The sequence below is a fragment of the Alnus glutinosa genome, chromosome 1 (assembly GCF_958979055.1).
Source record: "Alnus glutinosa chromosome 1, dhAlnGlut1.1, whole genome shotgun sequence".
Taxonomy (NCBI): domain Eukaryota; kingdom Viridiplantae; phylum Streptophyta; class Magnoliopsida; order Fagales; family Betulaceae; genus Alnus; species Alnus glutinosa.
Genome location: NC_084886.1, coordinates 36703682 through 36724341, shown reverse-complemented (window position 1 = coordinate 36724341; position 20660 = coordinate 36703682). Strand labels below are relative to the sequence as shown.

At 33.7% G+C, this 20660-nt stretch overlaps 1 protein-coding gene across 1 annotated transcript; it reads left to right on the top strand.

Annotated features, from left to right (window-relative positions):
* The first annotated feature begins 798 nt into the window (after positions 1-798).
* LOC133879747 (transcription factor bHLH147) lies at positions 799-2055 on the top strand. The gene is made up of 2 exons (XM_062318507.1): positions 799-976; positions 1212-2055. Exon 2 carries the CDS (start codon positions 1272-1274, stop codon positions 1890-1892), a length of 621 nt encoding a protein of 206 aa, XP_062174491.1. The 5' UTR covers positions 799-976; positions 1212-1271; the 3' UTR covers positions 1893-2055.
* The last annotated feature ends 18605 nt before the right edge of the window (positions 2056-20660 follow it).

Sequence of the window (20660 nt, the reverse complement as noted above, 5' to 3'; positions counted from 1 at the left end):
TACAATAGAATTCTAGAAATTTTGAGATTTGTGTCTGTTATTAAAGAGAGTTCTAACATATATAGTGTTTTACCTGAAGTGTAAATATCACACAAATTACCACATAAATATATTGTTTTCATGAAGAGAAGATCTTAATTAATTTTTCTTTACTGGCTGATTATATTTCATGCAAGAGCAAATCCAGTGGACACACAAAGAATTTATTCCCAACATTTACGATGTTAGAATTTATCATCTTTTAGGAATTAGCAAGGAAACTTCATTTATAATTCTTAATATTTCATTATTTTTGCAATTAAGTATTTCAAATTTTAAAAAGTATCAATTTAAGATATTTATATTTTATTTTTTTTTTCAATTTTCAACCGTTCGTTAGAATTTTCGTTAAATCCTGTCAAAATTTTAAATATTCTTAATTTTTTTAGAAAAAAAAAAAAAGAAGAGAAAAATTTATAAGGATTTAGGTGATGACAAAAATACCCACGCCTGAATCTTCAAATTTTTTTAATATTTCTTTTTTAAAAAAATAACACAAAGTATTTGAAAATTTTGATAAAATTTAATAGAAAATTTTAACGGATCGTTGAAATTAAAAAAAAAAATAAAATTATTTTAATTCTTTTAAAAAAATACTATTTTTTAATCTCCCACTTGCTTAAATCAGAATACCTTAAAAATTGTAAAAGATGATGATATTGAGCACGAGGTGGATCTCTGCCCCCTAACAGACCATTACCAAAAGCACGCCATAGTGGGTTGGCGTGGGTGCGCACAGTGCAACGCAAAGCAAAAATAAAAATGTGGTTTCGATCAAACGACGCGTGCTTTCCTCTGATTCCTTTATAAGCCTCTTTCCCAACCTTTCTCTCTCTCTTCATCAACATAATCGCCAATCGACACCTCACCCACTCCGTTCCGTTACCCCCCCTTCTCTTTCTCTCCGTTCCACCATTTCCGAGCCACTCTCTGAAAGGTAAATTCTCTCATTCCACGATTTCTTTGTTCGATTATTTCTCAAAAATCTTTTTCTGGTAAAAAAATTTCAGATTTTGGTTCCAGAATTTGATAGCATCCATGATTCTTTTAAGTTCAATATCGATCCGAAGCCTTTCGAACCAGATTTTATCCGATTCCGATCGAAACAAATAATCAGATTTGGTTTATCAAAATCAGGTTTAGCTTACTGATAAATCTCTGAATCTTTCCAGGTATTGGACGGAGGAGTTTGAAATTTTTGCTGAAATTTCAGAGCGGAGAGATATTTGGTCATGGCGTCGATTCTGATCTCGAACCCCGTAACGAACTCCGATCGATCAAAGAAGAAGAAGAAGAAGAAAATCCAAGAAAAGGACCACAACGACGAGCACAATCACATCAAATGGAAATCTGAGGCTCAACAGCAAATTTACTCCTCCAAGCTCGAACAGGCTCTGAGCCAAGTCCGGCTCGGTCCTTCGCCTTCTTCTCCTTCGGCTGAAGTGCCTCGCCGGGGACGAGCCGTGCACGAGGCCGCCGATAGAGTCCTGGCCGTGGCTGCCAAGGGCAGGACGAGATGGAGCCGGGCGATTCTGACTAGCCGGCTCAAGCTCAAGTTCCAGAAGAAGCACAAGCGCCAGAGAGTGGTTTCGGCCGCGACCGGGAGTAGCCGGTCGTCGTCGAGGAAGCCAAAGGTGAGCGTATTGAGGCTGAAGGGAAAGAGTCTACCGGCTGTGCAGAGGAAAGTCAGGGTTCTCGGCCGCTTGGTCCCCGGTTGCCGGAAACAACCGTTGCCCGTGATTCTAGATGAAGCTACTGACTACATAGCCGCGCTTGAGATGCAGGTCCGAGCTATGACTGCCCTCGCCGACCGCCTCTCCGGCGCCGGCTCTAGTTCCGCGCCACCAAGCTGATGACAATTGCCACAAGCCATTTTCACTTTTTTTTTTCCTTTTTTTTTTTTTTTTTTTTTTTTTTTTTTTTTTCTCCCCCCACCCCTTTAATCTCTGTTTATTCTCTGTTAAATACATATCCATTTCTCTTGCAAGTAAATCTATCTCACACTTACCTTTCCAATCCTTTCAATAATTGAATCCAACTCTCTTTCTCTTACTTTTATTACCATATATATCCTATTATAAACCCAAAAAATAAAAATAAAACAGAGATATGATATTAGCAATTGGCAGTCGGCATATCTATTTTGTTTTCCTTCCTTTACTGGATTTGAAGGGTTTCAATGGGCGCATTTAGTATTATTCAATGCGTCTCTATAAACAACGGTTCAATTATTATGCAAGACAGACATCCTCGCCGGACTTCCAATCTGTCCTTGGATATGGATATGGATATGGATATGGATATGGACATGGATATGGCACCCAATTCTTTGTTATTTCAACGTGATACTGTGAATTTCACAAAAAATTTCCATACTCTCAATAATGTGAAAATCTTTTTACCTAGATACAATATTTCTATATAATATTCTCACTGGATTTGGTGTGCCAAGTACGATGTTACATCATCATTTATAAAAGGAAGACATAAACAAAGTTACAAAAATGTTTCTACTCTAAATTTCTTTACAAAACCAATTTCACAATTTAAGTCAGATTTTTTATTTAATTATATACTGTCATATCAATTTATTAATAATTTGATGGGCTTTCTATGGGAAGAAGAGATTGAAATTCAATTGGTTTGAGCTTAGGTACATTTTAATGTCTGATATTGTGACTAATTGGCTGGTAAGATTTACTTTGCTGCTCCTAATAATAATAATAATAATAATATTATTATTATTATTATTATTACTTGATAGGGGGGGGGGGGGGATGGAAGGGCATATGGGCAGAGGGGAACATGTGGGAGTGTCTTGAATAGCTAACTCCACTGCCCAAAAAGTTGCCGAAAGCGCCAAAAGTATTAATTGGACAAGGGGTTACATGTCACATGGCTTCTTGTCCCCACGTTATAGTGCATTGACATTTGGTACCCCCTTCTCTCTCCAAGTTTGGGCAGCATGTGAGGGAGATCTCTGATCGAAGACTGGAATTTTGCAAATACATTTTATAAAGTTTCTCACCTGCCCTACTGAACGGAGAAATAGTTGGACAAGGCAGGCAGGCAGGCAGTCCCTTAGGAGAGTCACTCTCAAGAGGCCTTTGTGGGGGCTTCTTCTACTGTTCCCTGTGTCCCAAACTCTCAACAATCCTCACCTCACCTCTCCCTTTCTATGGCACACCCGATCGAGGCACACGGGTGCTTGTGTTTCATCGCTATCGCTTGGATTGTTAAGCTTAGGCAGTTTTAAGGACCACCAATGTTTTCAACTTCATCGCACATGCCTGCCTGCATTCATTTCAATTAGGGGATCCCCACAGCCATAAGACCCATCAATCCATGTGGCCTAGCTATTCAACTTGTTACTTACTTGTCAATGGGATCCATACAAAACCCACCTGCCCAGACAAATAATTTCAAACGTAGAAGCTGCAGGATTCCTATCAATCTATCATTGTGATGGATATTGGTTAAAAGCATTTATGTTAAAAAAAAAAAAAGATGAAAAAAAAAAGGGCTTTGGCACAGTGGTCTCTCATGGGAAGCACTGTTTATCTGTCCCCATCCGGCTCCAGGTCTAATTATTGGGGTCAAAATGAAAGAAAAGGTCAACAGTTTTAAAGAAGGCTGCCACTCTTGCGTTTGCTTATCAAAAATCGTGTCCAACTTTTAATGCACATGTTATAGTCACAATGGGAGTGAAAAAGAGAGAGAGAGAGAGAGCTGGGAATGCACGCAACTAATGTAGCAACTAATGTAATAAAGACACTAGAGGTCTTTGGGGCTTCCGTTCATAATTTATTTTTCTCAATAATTTCTGATAATTTGCCACCTGTCTTCAAAATTTAAGAAAAAAAAAATGGACGTACTACACTCAATTTATAATGTTTCATTCAAATTAAATATTGAATCAATGTTCCTTTGGAGTATAAAAAAATTGGCCTCCAAACGGCAAATATATCCTTAATAAAAATTTAATTTTTTTTTTTTTTAAAAAAAAAAAAGGGTGGTGACAGACACACACAACTGTTGTGGGTCTTCATCAAACCCACAATTTGTTTTTTATTTTTGGACTTTTTAGGAGTATTTTGTCTTAATAAAAATGTTTGAATGGCATTTTTCGCCTTTTTCAGAACATAAAGGGGTAATGCAAATATTTGGTAGTTTGGGAAAAGGGTGTGATATTGATGCAATTTTTTGCTCGTGGAACATTTAAATTGAGTACTGGTATGAGAGAAATAATACATGTCCTCTTTTAAAAATTTAAGTCGATAAAAAAAAAATGTTGAATTTACTCCATTAATATTTAACATCTTTGATTGGACAATCTCCCTTTGTTACATCATTATCCACTCAACTATTCCATGCATATATGTCGGCTCTAAAATTTTTTAAGAGCATTTTTGTTTTTTTTGTTTTTTTTTTTCTTTATACAAGCAGCACATTGCAAATTTTTGATAATTTGAAAAGAGGAGGGCGTGACATTAATGCAATTTGGAAAAATTTAATTAAATTGATAAAAAAAAATGTTGAATTTACTTGATTAATATTTTAAGATCTTTGCTTAATGGGGCTTAGTATATGAAATTTTACAATTATTGTTTATTTTAAAATAATAAAGTGGTAGGAAATTATAAATATGATTAATTAATCAACATTTTAAGAACATTGATTATACGTACTTTACACAAAATACTTCACTTTTATTTCATAATTAATTTGATTTGCAGGGCTATACATCAACTACTATATGATGGGTGTAAAAGCAAGATTGAGAGCTAAGAAACATGGCAATCGATTTGATATTCAACAACAAACTTCCTCCATTGAAAAGTTGAAAAAAGTTTCCATCATCCACCACCGCGCACTAACACGTAATCAATCACCTTCATCTATATATATTGATGCCAACTTTGGGATGATTAATCAAGAAATAACCCAATTAGTAGCTCAGAAAACAAAAGGCAATTAGTACATGGTGGCCACGGCTTGCCATAGCTTAAGCTTATATAAGCTTAAGCTTAATCTTAATCCTGATCAATTAGGTCCCAAAGTTAATAATAGCAGTTTAAACAACAAAAGATGTGGACACGAAAAATAAGATTGTCTTGAAGACCACTTAGCCCAAACGCTACGAAATCTAGTCATAGATTGAAAGGTGTCGGCTCCGAGGGGCATCAAATCATTAGTGCTGAGCATGTGGCGGGCAGCGGGTGGTTCGTAGCAGTTGCTGCTATTTCCCATCAGCCCCCATGTGTTTGTGCTTTCTTGCTACATTTACCTGAAAAGAATGAGGTTTCAGCAATAGTTTTATCATCATCACAGAATAAGTTGATTTTCACTTTCTTTCAACATATTCACATGCTCTTAATTCCTTCTCTACTGTTCCTATTCTTTTATATTTATCTTCTTTCTTTTTTTCTTTTTTTTTTTCCGATTATGGAGCTCGCCTAGTAATTTTAAAACAGGTGTTTAAAGGGAAAAATGTACCTTTAATTGCTACCAAATTTAATCATACATATCTTTATTAATAGTGAGAGGAGTTTCATTTACATTTTGGAAACTTTTTTGGCTTTGGGGGGGGTGGGGGTGGGGGGCGGCTAAGGTTGATAGTGGCATATTTTGTAGAGTGGTTGGAGGAGTACTAGCTAGAGCCTACTTTACATTTTTTGGTACTTCTATTAGAATACTAGGCATTGGATTAGCCAAGTTATCAAGAAGCAACGACGGAACGTGCTAGCTAGCTAGTGTAAAAGTCGTCGTGCATTAGAACAAGCAACAGATTTTAACTGTCAGTACAAAAAAGCCATTGTTGAACAAATTCTTCGTACACTTCTGATATAGAACTAACTCACTAGTATGGATTGAATCCAAACCTTTTTTTTTAAAAAAAAAAAAAAAAAAGTTTACCTACGTACTCTTTAGAACCACCGGACATCTTACTCTAGCTCTAATTAAATCTTTCTCCATTATATTAACATAACCTTTTTTAATAAATTTTTTAAAAATACTATTATTTTAACTAATTCTCTCTCTCTCTCCACAAGTCACCTTCCTTTGCATATCACTAAAGCTCTATATATCCATCCTCAACATACAATCCATGGCTCGCTACTCATTGCCGTCAACCCGACATAGCCCCACTCACCGGCCGATAGTCGGAATCGCTCTACAAAGATAAAAAAATCTATCTCGTCGTGCTCATTGCCACTGTGCATGTGCCGCTGTGATCATGTTGGAGGGAGAGAAAGAGAGATAATAATAAATAAATAAATAAAAGGGCAAATTTTTTGCCTTTTTTGTTACAATTGCTCTCTACATTTTAAGAGGAATAGTAGAAAATCCAAAAAATAAAAATAGTAAAAGAGCATTTGGCTAGTCCAATGCTAATGTTCATGTACTCTCAGAGCATTTACATTAAACTCTCCAAAAGTGATATTTTGCCAAATTTTGGCTAAAATTCATAAAAATCCTCATTGGTCAAGCTCTCTACTCATTTTTTATTACAATTCTTGTCAAATTTGTACTCTATATTTGGAGAAACAATCTTCCACTCTATCTCATTTTCACACATTTTTATATTCATTTCCCTCATTCCTCACCAACTTAAATATACCAAATCAATAAAAAGTGGATGCTCTTGAAAAGTGGCCAGTAAAATAGTAAAAAAATAGATTTTTTTTAGTTAAAATTTAGCTAAACTATGAAAATTAAAGCTCACTAAGGATGCTTTAAGGAATTAAGGAACCCACTCAAGGAATTATTGTATCAAGATCACATACCTCCCCAGTGCTAAAATATAAAATTCTAAAGCAATTCGCTTTGTTAAAGCAGCTTAAATATGAACAATAAATTATACATTTTGTAGTTACTAATTCCATCCAAATTCTCTTGGCATGGGGTTTTTTTTCCTCCTTGTGCTGGTCTCATCTCATCGATCAGCTCATGTCTCATGAACGAATAAACAGAAGAAAAAAGAAAAAGAAAAAAGAGGATACTGATTAATTTGGCAAGATTCTTAGAACATGGTTGCACACATGAGGAAAATCATTAGTTACATGTGAGATGTCCGAGGAGCATAGGTATATATTGCAAATCACTTTTGGGCCAAGTAAACCGTTTGATTTTATTGTAAGAGCTAGCTTTTTTCATATGGGTCTGCTCCATGTGAGCACAACAAAAGCCAATAGAAAGAAAAGGACATGCATTTGAAAAATGCAAAATTTAACCTAAAGTTTTGTAAACCACATGGAGGGGTCATAGCTTGTCCATTAAACTCCAAGAAAAATAAAGTAAAAGAGAGCAACAAAAAGGTGCTGTAGATAGGAAGCCCATGCATATGGTCACCACTAGTGATGGACAAGTTCACTCATTTCATATTCCCAACTGGCCGGCTACCTCCTTCTAATTAATATATCTAACCACATTTGCGGCCTCGTCGTCTTCCTACGTATGCTCGATCACAACCTTTGTACCTGGCCTCCTACGTATATATATATATATTAGGGTTAATTTTCAGGTTGTTTCTTGGAAAAAAATTCAGTCTTATTGAGGCAACAATTGTCTCAATTAACTACCTAATTCTCTGATATAATTGACACCTGCAAAGTAAGGTTATTATTGAAAAGATCTACTGCCTCGATCTACAGTTCTTTTTTTTTTCTTTTTTTTTTTTTAAGACAAAAATTCCCATGTACGTATAACTTACGAGGATAAGGACAGCTACGATCGTAGTGCTTTCTTTTTTTAATAAAATAAAATAAAACTTAACGCAACTTTATGTATTTAAGCATTATCTTAGACTGTACGTACGTGAGGATATCATTAATTCCATTATGTTGATTAATTAATATACTTTTCAATATTGATTTTTTTTTTTTTTTTTTTTTTTTTTTATGGGTAAGGTACGTTTACATGAACAAAAACAAATATTAAAAAGGCTATATAGAAAAGAAAAAACGTAAGAAAAACAAAAAAGAAGGATATAAATCTCAATAAAAGCATAAATTTAGCGATGCACCACCGAAAGGAGAAATGGAACAATTGGAAATGGCCCGATAAAAAAACCGATATAATTCTAAAGCAACGGCTTGCAGGCTGCAACGTACGTCTGCCAATTAACGATATCATTTAGCAATTAATTTACGCATATTTGTTTTTGCTTTGTCACTTTCATGCAATTCTCCTTATTGCACTCGAAAAATTGTCTAGTGACCCCAAATAACATCTAGAGATCGAGGGTAAATAGGTGTTTTTTTTTTTTTTTCTCCAACAATCACAACCAATTCAAATTTTGCAACCACACACAATTTCACAAAATTAAATAAAGCACGACAATTTCAATAACGAAGTGAAAACCTTTTAAAAAACTCTTTAAAAGTAAAACCTTATGTGTAGTAAAACCTAATGTGTACTTACAAATCCTTTGCAGTAAAACCTTATGTGTACCCAAAAAAATGACCAATTTGTCTTCTATCGCAATAGCTCGATCCCATAACTCTAAATTTTCTTCTATAAAAGCCTCTTTTGCAACTCAAAACTCTTGTGACTGAAGATTTAATTTGTGTGGTTTAATAAAGTCTAGGAGAGGTTAGATAATAAAAGCATAGGAATCAAAAGTTCATCTCCAAAACAAAGAAATTAAACAATGGCCTCAGAGTCTTCTGAAAAACTTAGTTTATGATGCTTATATATAGGCCCTGAGAAAATTGAGATTTAATGTATAAGTCAGCAAAAGAAAAAATTTGTCTGAGGCCGCAACGTTTGAATTGGAGTAAGTCGAGTTCGAATGCATGCTAGGATTTCACAGCTTATTGCATGCAGCGTATGACCTAAACTTGCTGCGCCTGCACACTCATCTTAATTTCTCTAATAGAAGTTCATAACCTAATGCATTATTGTTTAGGTATAGATCGAGTAGTATTAGAATAAATTCAAAAAATTATTGGATTATTGTGTTATATATAGTTCTTAACATAATTTTATGATTGTCTATCAATCATAAAATAGTTTACCAATTAAGCTGATGCCAATTGGAACTTTATGATTTTGAAGATGCTTAAACTTAAAGAGTCACAATCAGATCAACATCTATATATAGGCCATGGCTAGCTGCTGCATGGGTGAACTTTATTTGATTATTTCTTCAAATTTTATTACAAAGCAATGACAACTGAGCTAGAATATATAGGTGGCCCTTTTACTACAACAACTTTTTTTTAGATCTGCTCGATCCATTTTGTTTTCTAAAAAAATTATATATTAAGGTCCCATGTCTTGCAAGTTGGAGTACTGGTGCTGCCAAAATTGGAGCCTAATTAGTGGGGACATCAGTTTCATATATAATTTCAGCATATATATATATAGGGATCATAGCGGTGGTGCAAATCGTGGTGGCCATTACATGTCAAAGATCGTACTGGTTATGGGGAACAATATTAACAATAAAATGATTTTTTGTACGGGAGCTGGCCGGTGCCGGCCCCGGTGTTATATATGGAGCCTTTTTCAGTCCTTGGTTGGTGATAATTGGGCTATGCATGCAGTAAAAAATATTTTAAATTGAATAGTAAAATAAAAAGTGAAATATAAATGCATTGAAAACGTGAGTAGTACTAAAAAAAAAATTAATGATCCTTCTAAAATTTAGTTAAAATTTATTGAGTAAGACGTATTTTTAAGGTGTTATTTTTGTAAAAGTATTAATTAAATAATTATATTTACTATTTTTTATTAGTTTAAACTCTCGAGAGAAACGGTAATTTAACAATTTTATTAGAGTAATACTAAAACAGACTAAACAGTAAAACATTCAAAGTTAAACTCTTGACCTGTGATTTGTGAAGGGTGCATGTTATCAGAATATGAGAGAGAGAGAGAGAGAGAGAGAGAGAGAGAGAGAGAGAGAGATCTAACGGAGTGCATTCAAGAGATGATCGACATGCATTCAACACTTTTTCGTCACCCATATTTTGAAAAGTTGTATGAAAAAACAAAACCTCGAACGGATAACGGACTAACGGAGTTGCTGTATCATTTTCCATTTAAAAGGGAAACTGACGTATATATCTTCACAAATTTTTTGTAACACCTGGAAACATGTCGTCACGAATCATTTTTGTTACAACTAGGGATTCGCCTTTACAACTCGATCGATCACAGAGAGAGCCTCCTCTATATATCACCCAAAATTGCGCAGCAACTGATCATCATGCTCATTAATTCATATTTACATGCAGCTGCTAGCATTTACCATGAGACAATATTTAAGCTTACTGCTGACCCTCTATTCTTGCCAGGTGTTCTAATTTGGATTTATCATCAGAAGCGATATGATGCTCTTGGGAAAGGAAGAGCATTTGCGCATATCTGTGGCCCATTGTGAATATTGTAGTGCCATGAATATTTATTAATTAAGGAATCCCCCCACGTATTATTTCACCAAGGAATCCGAAAAAAAAGAAAAGAATATTATTATATGATGCCAATCGCTTGCTTTCCTGCTGTTACAGTGTATAAAGAGGACAAAAAGGTTTAGTGGTCCTAAACAAATTAAGTGGGTTACAGATAATTCATTCACATTATAGGGTATAGGCCACTAATTTTATCGTGTTTCAGGCATGACAGCGGAAACCCTAGCGCGCGCGGGCGGTGCCGTGTCATCTCAACCAAAACAAAGATTCATGTGCCGTCAATTTGCTCATGAAGTGCCACGTTATTAGGCGCTAGCTGTTGTGGAATCGACTTGGCCACGCACGCGGGTTCCATGGCAATAGACCAGAAGATGAGACGCTTCCACAACATCCATTGAACAAGACGTACATGTTAGAGCTTGATTTGTAAACATGTTTAGAACAAATATAACCAGCATGGCGGTGAAGAATATATTAATCTGATTTGCAAACTCAACATATATATTATAAGCTAAAATGATTACATAGCTATGACAACGTTCATGAGCTGAGAAATTTAGAAAGTCATGAGGATCCAAATTAAATTCATTGTCGGATATTCAATATTGAACTTGGAAAGAATAAGGGAATAGTAGAGACTGTTTGGATGTGGTGAGTATAGCGTAGCAGCAGGGGAGGGAGGTGTTTGAGGAACAACGTGGGGTCATGTCATCATGTGTATTTACTTACTTGGAGTTGGAGGACAGAACCAAACCATATTAAGCAGAGGCTATCTGGGGACAGATTCCAACGTTTTTTTTCGTCCCGTGTTCTTGTAATGCTTTGAGACAAAACCGGCTGCAAATGTGAAGGCAAAAATAGTTCTTGCAGAAGGCCCATGAATGGGGTTCAGATTTGAGAGAGAGAAGTCCATGGACTTTCATGGGCTTTTAGAGAGACACCTCATTTCATTGGGTTATGCAGATTATGGTCAACTTACTAATTAATGTGATGGGTAGTTGATTCTCCTGGAAAGACCGATTTATTTTCCTTTGTATTCCATATTTTTCTAGGTAAAAATAAAAAATAAAAGGAAAATCTTATCTGATTGGTCATAATGAGCTGGAACGAACTGTTAAGATAAAATCATGTCCTTGAAAACAAGAGACTGTACGTTAGAATATATTATCAGATTTGATTGTATTTAAATTTGATTGTAATCTCATATTCTTGGTAATCATATTTGATTGTATTTAAATTTGATTGTAATCTCCTATTCTTTAGGTAATCAGATTTTATTGCATCCAAATTTGATTTGATATTCTATCCACCTAACATACTTATATTATCTTCACCTACTCCAGTTCTCTAAATATGAGCATTTTGTATTGAAAATATCATCAAGAAGTAAGAGTAAGATGTAGCTCTTCTTGGCTCTTCGCTAGTGGTGGATATAGGTGTTTAACACAAAACCATCTCAAAAGTCTCGTCTCTATTTTCTATTTCTTCCACTATTTTTTTTAATTTTCTATTTCGTTATAAGTTTCTTCTTGGTATCAAATGCCAATTTGATCTCAATGCTCACGGGGGATCCATTTCTTTTTTCTTTTTTCTTGGCAAAGTATTGCCTAGTTCTCTCGATAATTATAGAAGACCTAAAAAAATTTGCCTATCTCTCACAACAGATTGTTGCATACTTACATCTGCTTCCAAATCACCCACTTTTGTGACACTTCAATTCAATATTGGGAATATAAGTAGCCCACATAGAAATAAGGTGGTTTATAATAAGAGAATAACTTCAATCAAGATGGGCTGTAAAACCCTCCTTTTACAGCATCCACTTATAAGATGACAGCTCATTAAAACTCACAAAAATGCAATAAACATGGAATCACCTGATTCTTTTTGAAACAACCAACTTTTTGAAACAAATTATCAACTCACCTGATTTAAGCGTTGCCTTGCCAGCCTTAGAAACAAGCCACCTAATTTATGGAAGAAATTAGAATTGCTTGCCCGCATTCTCTGTGCAGCAAAAGGCCAAAATTTATTTGTATACAACTTGGGAATAGAGAAACAGCTTAAAAATTTCAAACTATTATCAAATCTCTCTTTGAATCTCCTAAGCGTTTAGTCCATGTGAAAACAAATAAGAGAGAAAGAATTTATTTAAAAAGAATACCTATTTGACAAAGCTCCACCCACACCTTAAAGAGCCAAGATTATTTTTTGTCTTTACTATGAAATCTTCAGCGTCTTTACTATGAAACCTTCAGCAGATTAAAACCTTCAGTACTAAAACCTTCGACAGATTTTTTGTCTCCACCCACTAAAACCTTCGGCAGATTCACAGCTTCGACGCAGATTCACTAGCAAGCGTCGTGGGTCTTCTTTGTAAAATATAAAATTCAAAAAGTTCTATTTTGTCCTTAGTTTTGTTTTTGTTTAAAAAATCTGGTGTTTTTATGTTTAATGTGTATTTTGTATTTAAGTGATGTGTCAATTTATTATTGGAGGCTATAAAACTTGAGTTTTACAGCCCATCCTTATAGTTGGGGCTCTCAGATTCACTAGCAAGCGTCGTGGGTCTTCTTTGTAAAATATAAAATTCAAAAAGTTCTATTTTGTCCTTAGTTTTGTTTTTGTTTAAAAAATCTGGTGTTTTTATGTTTAATGTGTATTTTGTATTTAAGTGATGTGTCAATTTATTATTGGAGGCTGTAAAACTTGAGTTTTACAGCCCATCCTTATAGTTGGGGCTCTCTTATAATAAATACAAATGTATGGGTGTTAAGTCCTACATTGCTTACTTACTAGGTGAAACTGATCATTACAAGTGATTCTAAGAAAGCTCCAAATTGAATTGTCTTTTTGGGGTAATAACGCAAATGTGGCTACATTACAAAAAATTTGTACATTAGCGGCCAACTTTTTAGCAATTGACTCTTAGATGTCGCCACTAAAGATCACTAATAATGGCCGCAAATATAAACTAAATCATTAGCGGCGACATCAAAGAGTCGTCGCTGCTATTGAACCTACACAATAAAAATAAAAATAAAAATAAAAAAATAAAACAAAAAATAAAATCATATTCTAGCCTCTTAAAATCATATTAGCCAATTAATTTTTTTTAAAACAATTAAACCCTATATAGGAAAATTGATTTTTTAAAATATTATTAGTGAATTTTTCTATTTACTATTCTTATTTAATATATATTCACTGTTTAGAATTTTTTTTTAGATATCTATTAATTGTTTTCGTCATGATTGATCTTAGTGCATTGGATTCTAGACTTGGTCAAATGTATCATAAATAAAATAGAATGATCTCATGTATCGAACATCCGATCGAACCTATTGCATTAGTCTGATAATCATGATAGAGTTCAACCGATCAAACTTGATATAGTGAAGGTTCGATCGAACGTTCGATCGATCCTAGTATTGTAGTGTGATCGATCATGATAGAATAATATGATCGATAGACCATCTGATCGATCCTAGTGCATTAGTATAATCGATCGTGATAGAGTTCCATTAATCAAACTTGACACAGTGAAAGTTTGATTTAACATTCGATTAATCATAAGGACTAGTCCGATTGATCATCACAAGATCATAGGATTGATAGAAGATCTAATTGATCCAAGCATATTACTTTGATCGATCGAACATCCAATCGATCCTAGTGCATTAGTCTGATCGATTATGATAGAGTTCGATCAATCAAACTTGACAAAGTGAATGTTCGATATAAAATATGATCGATTCCTAGTGCATTTGTTCGATCGATCCTAGTGCATTAGTCCGATTGATCATGATAGAGTTCTATCAATCAAACTTGACACAATGAATGTTCGATCTAACATGCGATTGATCCTAAGTACTAGTCCAATCGATCATGATAGGATCATAGGATTGACAGAAGATCTGATCGATCCAAGTGTATCACTCCGATCAATCGAACAATCTAATCGAACCTATTGCATTAGCTTGATTAAATATGATAGAGTTCGACCGATCAAACTTAACAGAGTGAAGGTTCAATCGAACGTCTGATCGATCCTAGTGTAGCAGTCTAATCGAGCATGATAGAATAGTATTATCGATAGACCATCTGATCGATTGTGATAGAGTTCAATCAATCACACTTGACATAGTAAATGTTCGATCTAACATGCGATTAATTCTAAGTACTAGTCCGATCAATCATCACATGACATTGTGAAGGTTGAATTGATCGTCTGATCGATCCTGTTGTACTTGTCTGATCAATCATGATAGGATAATAGGATCGATAAAAGATCCGATCAATCCTGGTTGATTACTCTGATCGATCGAACATCTGATTGATCATAGTGCTTTAGTCTGATTGATTGTGATAGAGTTCGATCAATTAAACTTGACAAAGTGAATGTTCAATAAAAAATATGATCGATTCCTAGTGCATTTGTTCGATCGATTATAATAGGATCGATAGAAGATATGATCGATCCTAATGCATTAGTCCGATCGATTATGATAGAGTTCTATCAATCAAACTTGACACAATGAATGTTCGATCTAACGTGTGATTGATCCTAAGTACTAGTCCAATCGATCATGACAGGATCATAGGATTGACATAAGATATATCCAAGTGTATCACTCCGATCGATCGAACAATCTAATTGAACCTATGGCATTAGTCTGATTAAACATGATAGAGTTTGACTGATCAAACTTGACAAAGTAAAGGTTCGATCGAACGTCTGATCGATCCTAGTGCAGTAGTTTGATCGATCATGATAGAATAGTATTATCGATAGACCATCCGATCGATTGTGATAGAGTTCAATCAATCACACTTGACATAGTGAATGTTCAATTGATCCTAAGTACTAGTTTGATCAATCATCACATGACATTGTGAAGGTTCAATTGATCATCTGATCGATCATGATAGGATAATAGGATCGATAGAAGATCCGATCGATTCTGGTGCATTACTCTGATCGATGATAGTGCATTAGTCTAATCGATCGTGATAAAGTTCGATCAATCAAACTTGACACATTGAATGTTATTAAGAAATATTATAATTTTTAAATAGTTATTAAGAAATATATAACAATTTTTTTTTTTTTGAAAAGTACACATATCTCCATCAAATTACCACTCAATTGTCAATATAGCCCCCAAACTACCAATTGAGTCAATGTCCTCCCTCAAACTACCAAAAAATGTTAATGTCCCTCCTAAGACCAACAAAAAGATAAAAATGACCCTAAATTTGTTTGAATAAGACAAAAATGTCTTTAAAAATTTTAAAAAAAAAAAAAAAAAACTAAAACTAAAACTTAAAAAAAAAAAAAAACTTAAAAAATTATTTAAAAAAAAAACAAATTAAAAAAAATAAGAAACGAAAAATAATAATAATAAAATAAAAAGAACGATTTTTTTTTTTAAAAAAAAAAAATGAAAAATAGGCTAAAATTATAAAAATAATTTAAAAATAAAACAAAAAAGAAAAACCAGTTTGTTATTAAATTAAAAGAAAAATATTTTAAAAATAAAAAAGAAAAACCAGTTTTTAATTATTATTATTATTATATTTTTTTGTTTAAATTTTGTTATTTTATATTTTTGAATAATTTTTTTAGTTTTCATTTTATTTTAATAATCTTATAAATGGTATTTTTGTCATTAGGGGGACATTGACACAATTGGTAGTTTTGGAAGTACATTGACAATTGAGTAGTAGTTTGAGAGGGATATGTATGTGTACTTTTACTTCTTTTTTTTTCAAGGAAAAAAAAATTTGGTCAAATTATTAGCGGTGACCATTTGTTGCCTCTAATATATGACTTTCAACGGCGACCAGTTGGTGTTGCTAGGCCTGGGTATCGAGGGACAATAATGGTCGGTGAAGTCGGTTAAAGGGAGGTTAGACATACAAAAGAAGAAGAAGATGGCTAGTAGATAAGGTTCTTTTCCTCCTGTGCGAATGTACCTCAGCTCTCTTCAAATCAGGCCTCAAGTAACGGAATCGACTTCACTGTAACCACTAACCATGACCATAAAAAAAAAAAAAAAAGAAAGAAAGAAAAGGGAAGGTTGCTGCTGCTGGGGGACTCGGGAGACAGAAGAAACAAGACTTTTTAGTAAATAAAGTACAAAATAATAATAAAAAAAAAATTAATGATGGCACGACACGAAGTAAAAGGTAATGAGGGCATGGATTTACTTGCATTGGGCGGTGTAAATGGAAGTAATGAAGGCATCAGGTTACATGTACAGATAGAAGAGACGAGACTGTGTAATTCTGTGAAGAACATTTTTTACCAAAAATTAATAAATAAAGTACAAAATAATTAAAAAAAAAAAAAGAATAAAGAAAAAAGAAAAAGAAAAAAACAAATAATGATGGCACCATGTACAAAATAATGAAGGTATCAGGCATGGATTTACTTCATTACTTGGGCAGTGTAAACACTTTAAAAAACCAAAAATAATAAAAATCAAAATCATATTCTAAATAATACAAGTATACAACATATACTATATAACAATTAAACTTAACTTTATTATTCATACTTCTCAAATCATAAAATACTTTAGTGCTCATATCATAGTTCACTAAAACAATTAAACAAAAAACAAATCAACGGTTCGCAAACCAAATTAAAATTTATAGAAGAAAACTAATACAATTTAAATAGTAAATAGCATCTTTCAATTTGATCTTCTCAATAATCCAATTAAACTAAACATCCTTCTATTACTTCTATTTGATACCTGCAATGATCAAATAAATCAAAATATAAGCATATAGTGATCAATAAAAAAAATACTACAAAAAAAATTTTAAGCAAAAATAATAAGAATAATATGCAAAAAAAAAAAAAAATATATCATTACCTGAAAAAAGATATCATTCGATAAAGCACATCCTTCAAGCCTTAATCTGCATCATATGTGATGGAATTGGATATTATTTCAACCACAATAAATTTTTAAAAGAATTAATAAAATCAATGAATAATTGGAACAATAAACAAAATATGAAATTTATTTTGTTTCCATTACCCGAGTCAAGCTTGTAGCTCACTTCATCTTCAACATTAAACAAGTATGACTCATAGGCACTAATGGGAGTAGATCTCAACCAATTTTGAGTACATACAAGAGCCTCAACTGTTTTTGGAGCCAAAGAACTCCGATAAGGATCTATCACCCAACCCCCAATGCTAAATGTTAACTCAGAAGCAACCGTGGTAATTGGAATTGCCAATACATCTCGCGCTATCTCCGCGAGGATTGGAAATTTTGTCGAATTTACTTTCCACCACATTAAAATATCAAAGCTTTCACTAGGTGTCTCAACATCCGCCAAAAAATATTATTCTATTTCCGTCTTACATTGCATCAAATTTTGAGACGCCTTAAATGAATGAAAATTCTGTAAAAAAGTAGTTATAGACTTAGAACTACCAACTAATATTGTACCACTCCACACTTGATCATTTGATAACATAGACCCACTTCCAACATTTTTAGAACCACATGCGTAGTGCTTATATAATCGACCCAATACCCACTTCAATTGAGAGTCAATTTTTTCCGCTTTCTCAGCCCCAAAACTAAGCTGGAACCAATATTCCAAACTAGCCATCTTGTAATGTGGATCAAGCAAAGTAGCCACAAACAACAACGGGTTAATCTTCTCAACATCTCTCCAATACTTATCACATTTCACTTTCATTCTGTTTGCCATGATATTCAACAACGGATCATTACTTTCAAAATTATCTATCAAACATGAATGAACATCACAAAGTACGTCGAAATATAAGTTGGAAGTTGAATGCAAGGAACAAGAGATTTTCATTGTGACATCATAAAACACTTGGAAGAACTTAATAAAGTGACAAATATTATACCAATTATCATCATTTGGAGAACCTAACCCCCTTTTTCCCGCACCATCCTTGTACAAGTAGTTTAAAAAATGTCAATCCTTATCTATCATAAGTTCAAATGCTCTTTGGTACTCTTCTGCCACCTCCAACATGGTATAAGTAGAGTTCCATTTAGTGGGAACATCAAGTGTCAATGAAGCATTGCACTCAACGTTTTTTCTTTCTACACAAGACTTAAAGAGGGCCAATCTTTGGGGGCAAGACTCCACATACTTCACCATATTTTCAGAGCTTTATGATTGAATCGTCAACATTTTTCAAAACCTCGTGCACAATTAGATTAAGAATATGTGCAAAACACATCACACAAATAAACTCATGACGACAAACAACTTCTTTATTGGCCACAGTTCTTTTTTTAAACCAATTAATTGCAGTATCATTAGCACTTGCATTGCCAATATCCTATGAATCCTCCATTCAACCAAACACTATTTTAATTCCTTTACAATTTTTTGCTCCTTATGATCTGGTGCTTGATGAAATGCTAATATCCTTTTGTGAAAAGTCCAATTAGTATCAATAAAATGTCTAGTGACACACATATAATTCATATTCTAAATTGAAGTCCATGTATTAGTGGTCAAGCAAACCCTTTGACTAGTCATAAAAAACGTGTTCTTCCATGTGTTTTTATTCCTCGTATACAGTTTGACACAATCTTTCATCACTATATATCGAGAAGGAACCTTAAATCGAGGCTCAAGAACCCTGAATAATTTCTGAAATCCCTTTTCCTCCACGATCATAAAAGGCATTTCATCAACAATAATCATTTCGTAAAGTTCCTCCCTAATAACCTTCTCATAATACTTGGCAATCATGAGGTTGTTACCACTACCACCCTGCTCGACCCCAAAGGTGAACTTAAACTAAGACCTGTCTTGTTTAGCTTTTAGACTCTTATGCTTTTAGCATGAGTTTACATGATACAACATAGATGAGGTGCCATTTTTTTTTTGGTGACATTATAGGGAGTCCCACAGTAATTGCAATGTGTGACAGGATCATCATTAGGGGTACTTTTATCTTTAGTGAAATGGTCCCACACTGCAGATTTGTTTGAAACATTTCTTTTTTTCCTAGGGAGTGGTAGCCGTCCACCACGACCATTACCACCCACTGGCATAGATCCAGTGGCAGATGTTTCTACATTCTCAATCTCTATGGGAGTCACTAGAGTGCCCTCAATTTCTATGGGAGTCAATAGAGTGTCCAGAGGAGAAGATAGATGACAAGAAGTACCATTCATTGAAGGTGTGATTAGAGGTGAATCCATCTGTAATTGATTACCAACTAAAAATTAATATTATTCCTTATTAAATATTATGGTGAACAAACAAGATGCATTATGGTGATTTCATGATTTGGGTCATCAAAATGAAAAAAAAAATTTCTAACAAATAATCATAACAACCTAAAAATTAATATTATTCCTTATTAATTATTATGGTTTTTAACTATAAATTCTTGTTTTTCTAAGAGAAACCGATCTAAGAGAAATTTTATATAAATTCTAAACCTATCTGCAGTGGGTTATTAATTATTTTATTAAGGAAAAAAACATTTGTAGTGAAACTGTGCGGCACAATATTAGATGCATGATTGAGACTAAGACGTGCGAAAATTGGAAGTGAAAACTGTCTTCGCACGAAAATTAAAAAGCAATATTTTACTAAAGACGTACTGTAGCTACCTGAAACACTGCTCCATAACCTGCGTGTCAATTTGATTTAGACAGACTTCTTTTCCTCCTTCCTAGACTAAAAGTCTAAGACATGCGAAATAAGGCAATGAGGCATAAAGTATTAAAGTCATAAAAGTCATAAAACTTTTTTTTTCAAAAAAAAAAAAAAGAAGAAAAAGAAAAGAAAAGAAGATATAAAGCGTAAAAGTTACAAAAAAAAAAATATATTAAAAAGAAATATGGCAAGGCATAAAATAAAAGAACATTGAACAAGCTTGAAGCTTTAGCTGTTAGTGTTTTGTTTAACATTCAAAGTAACTGCACGGCTCGGCAAGAGATTGAGAGAGAATGAGTTTCAAAATGCAGCTTGCAGAGTTTGAGTCGTTTGACGATGGGAACAGCAGCCTTTCAACCTCAAGTTAGGTTAGGTTTATGAGTTTTTTCATAGTGATGTATATATAGGATGGAAGAACGAAGAACGCGGAGATTCTCCCCATTTGTTTCTACTTCTTGTAAACACAAAATGATGTTTTTTTGTTAATAATTTTTTTAAGAAGGAAATACGACT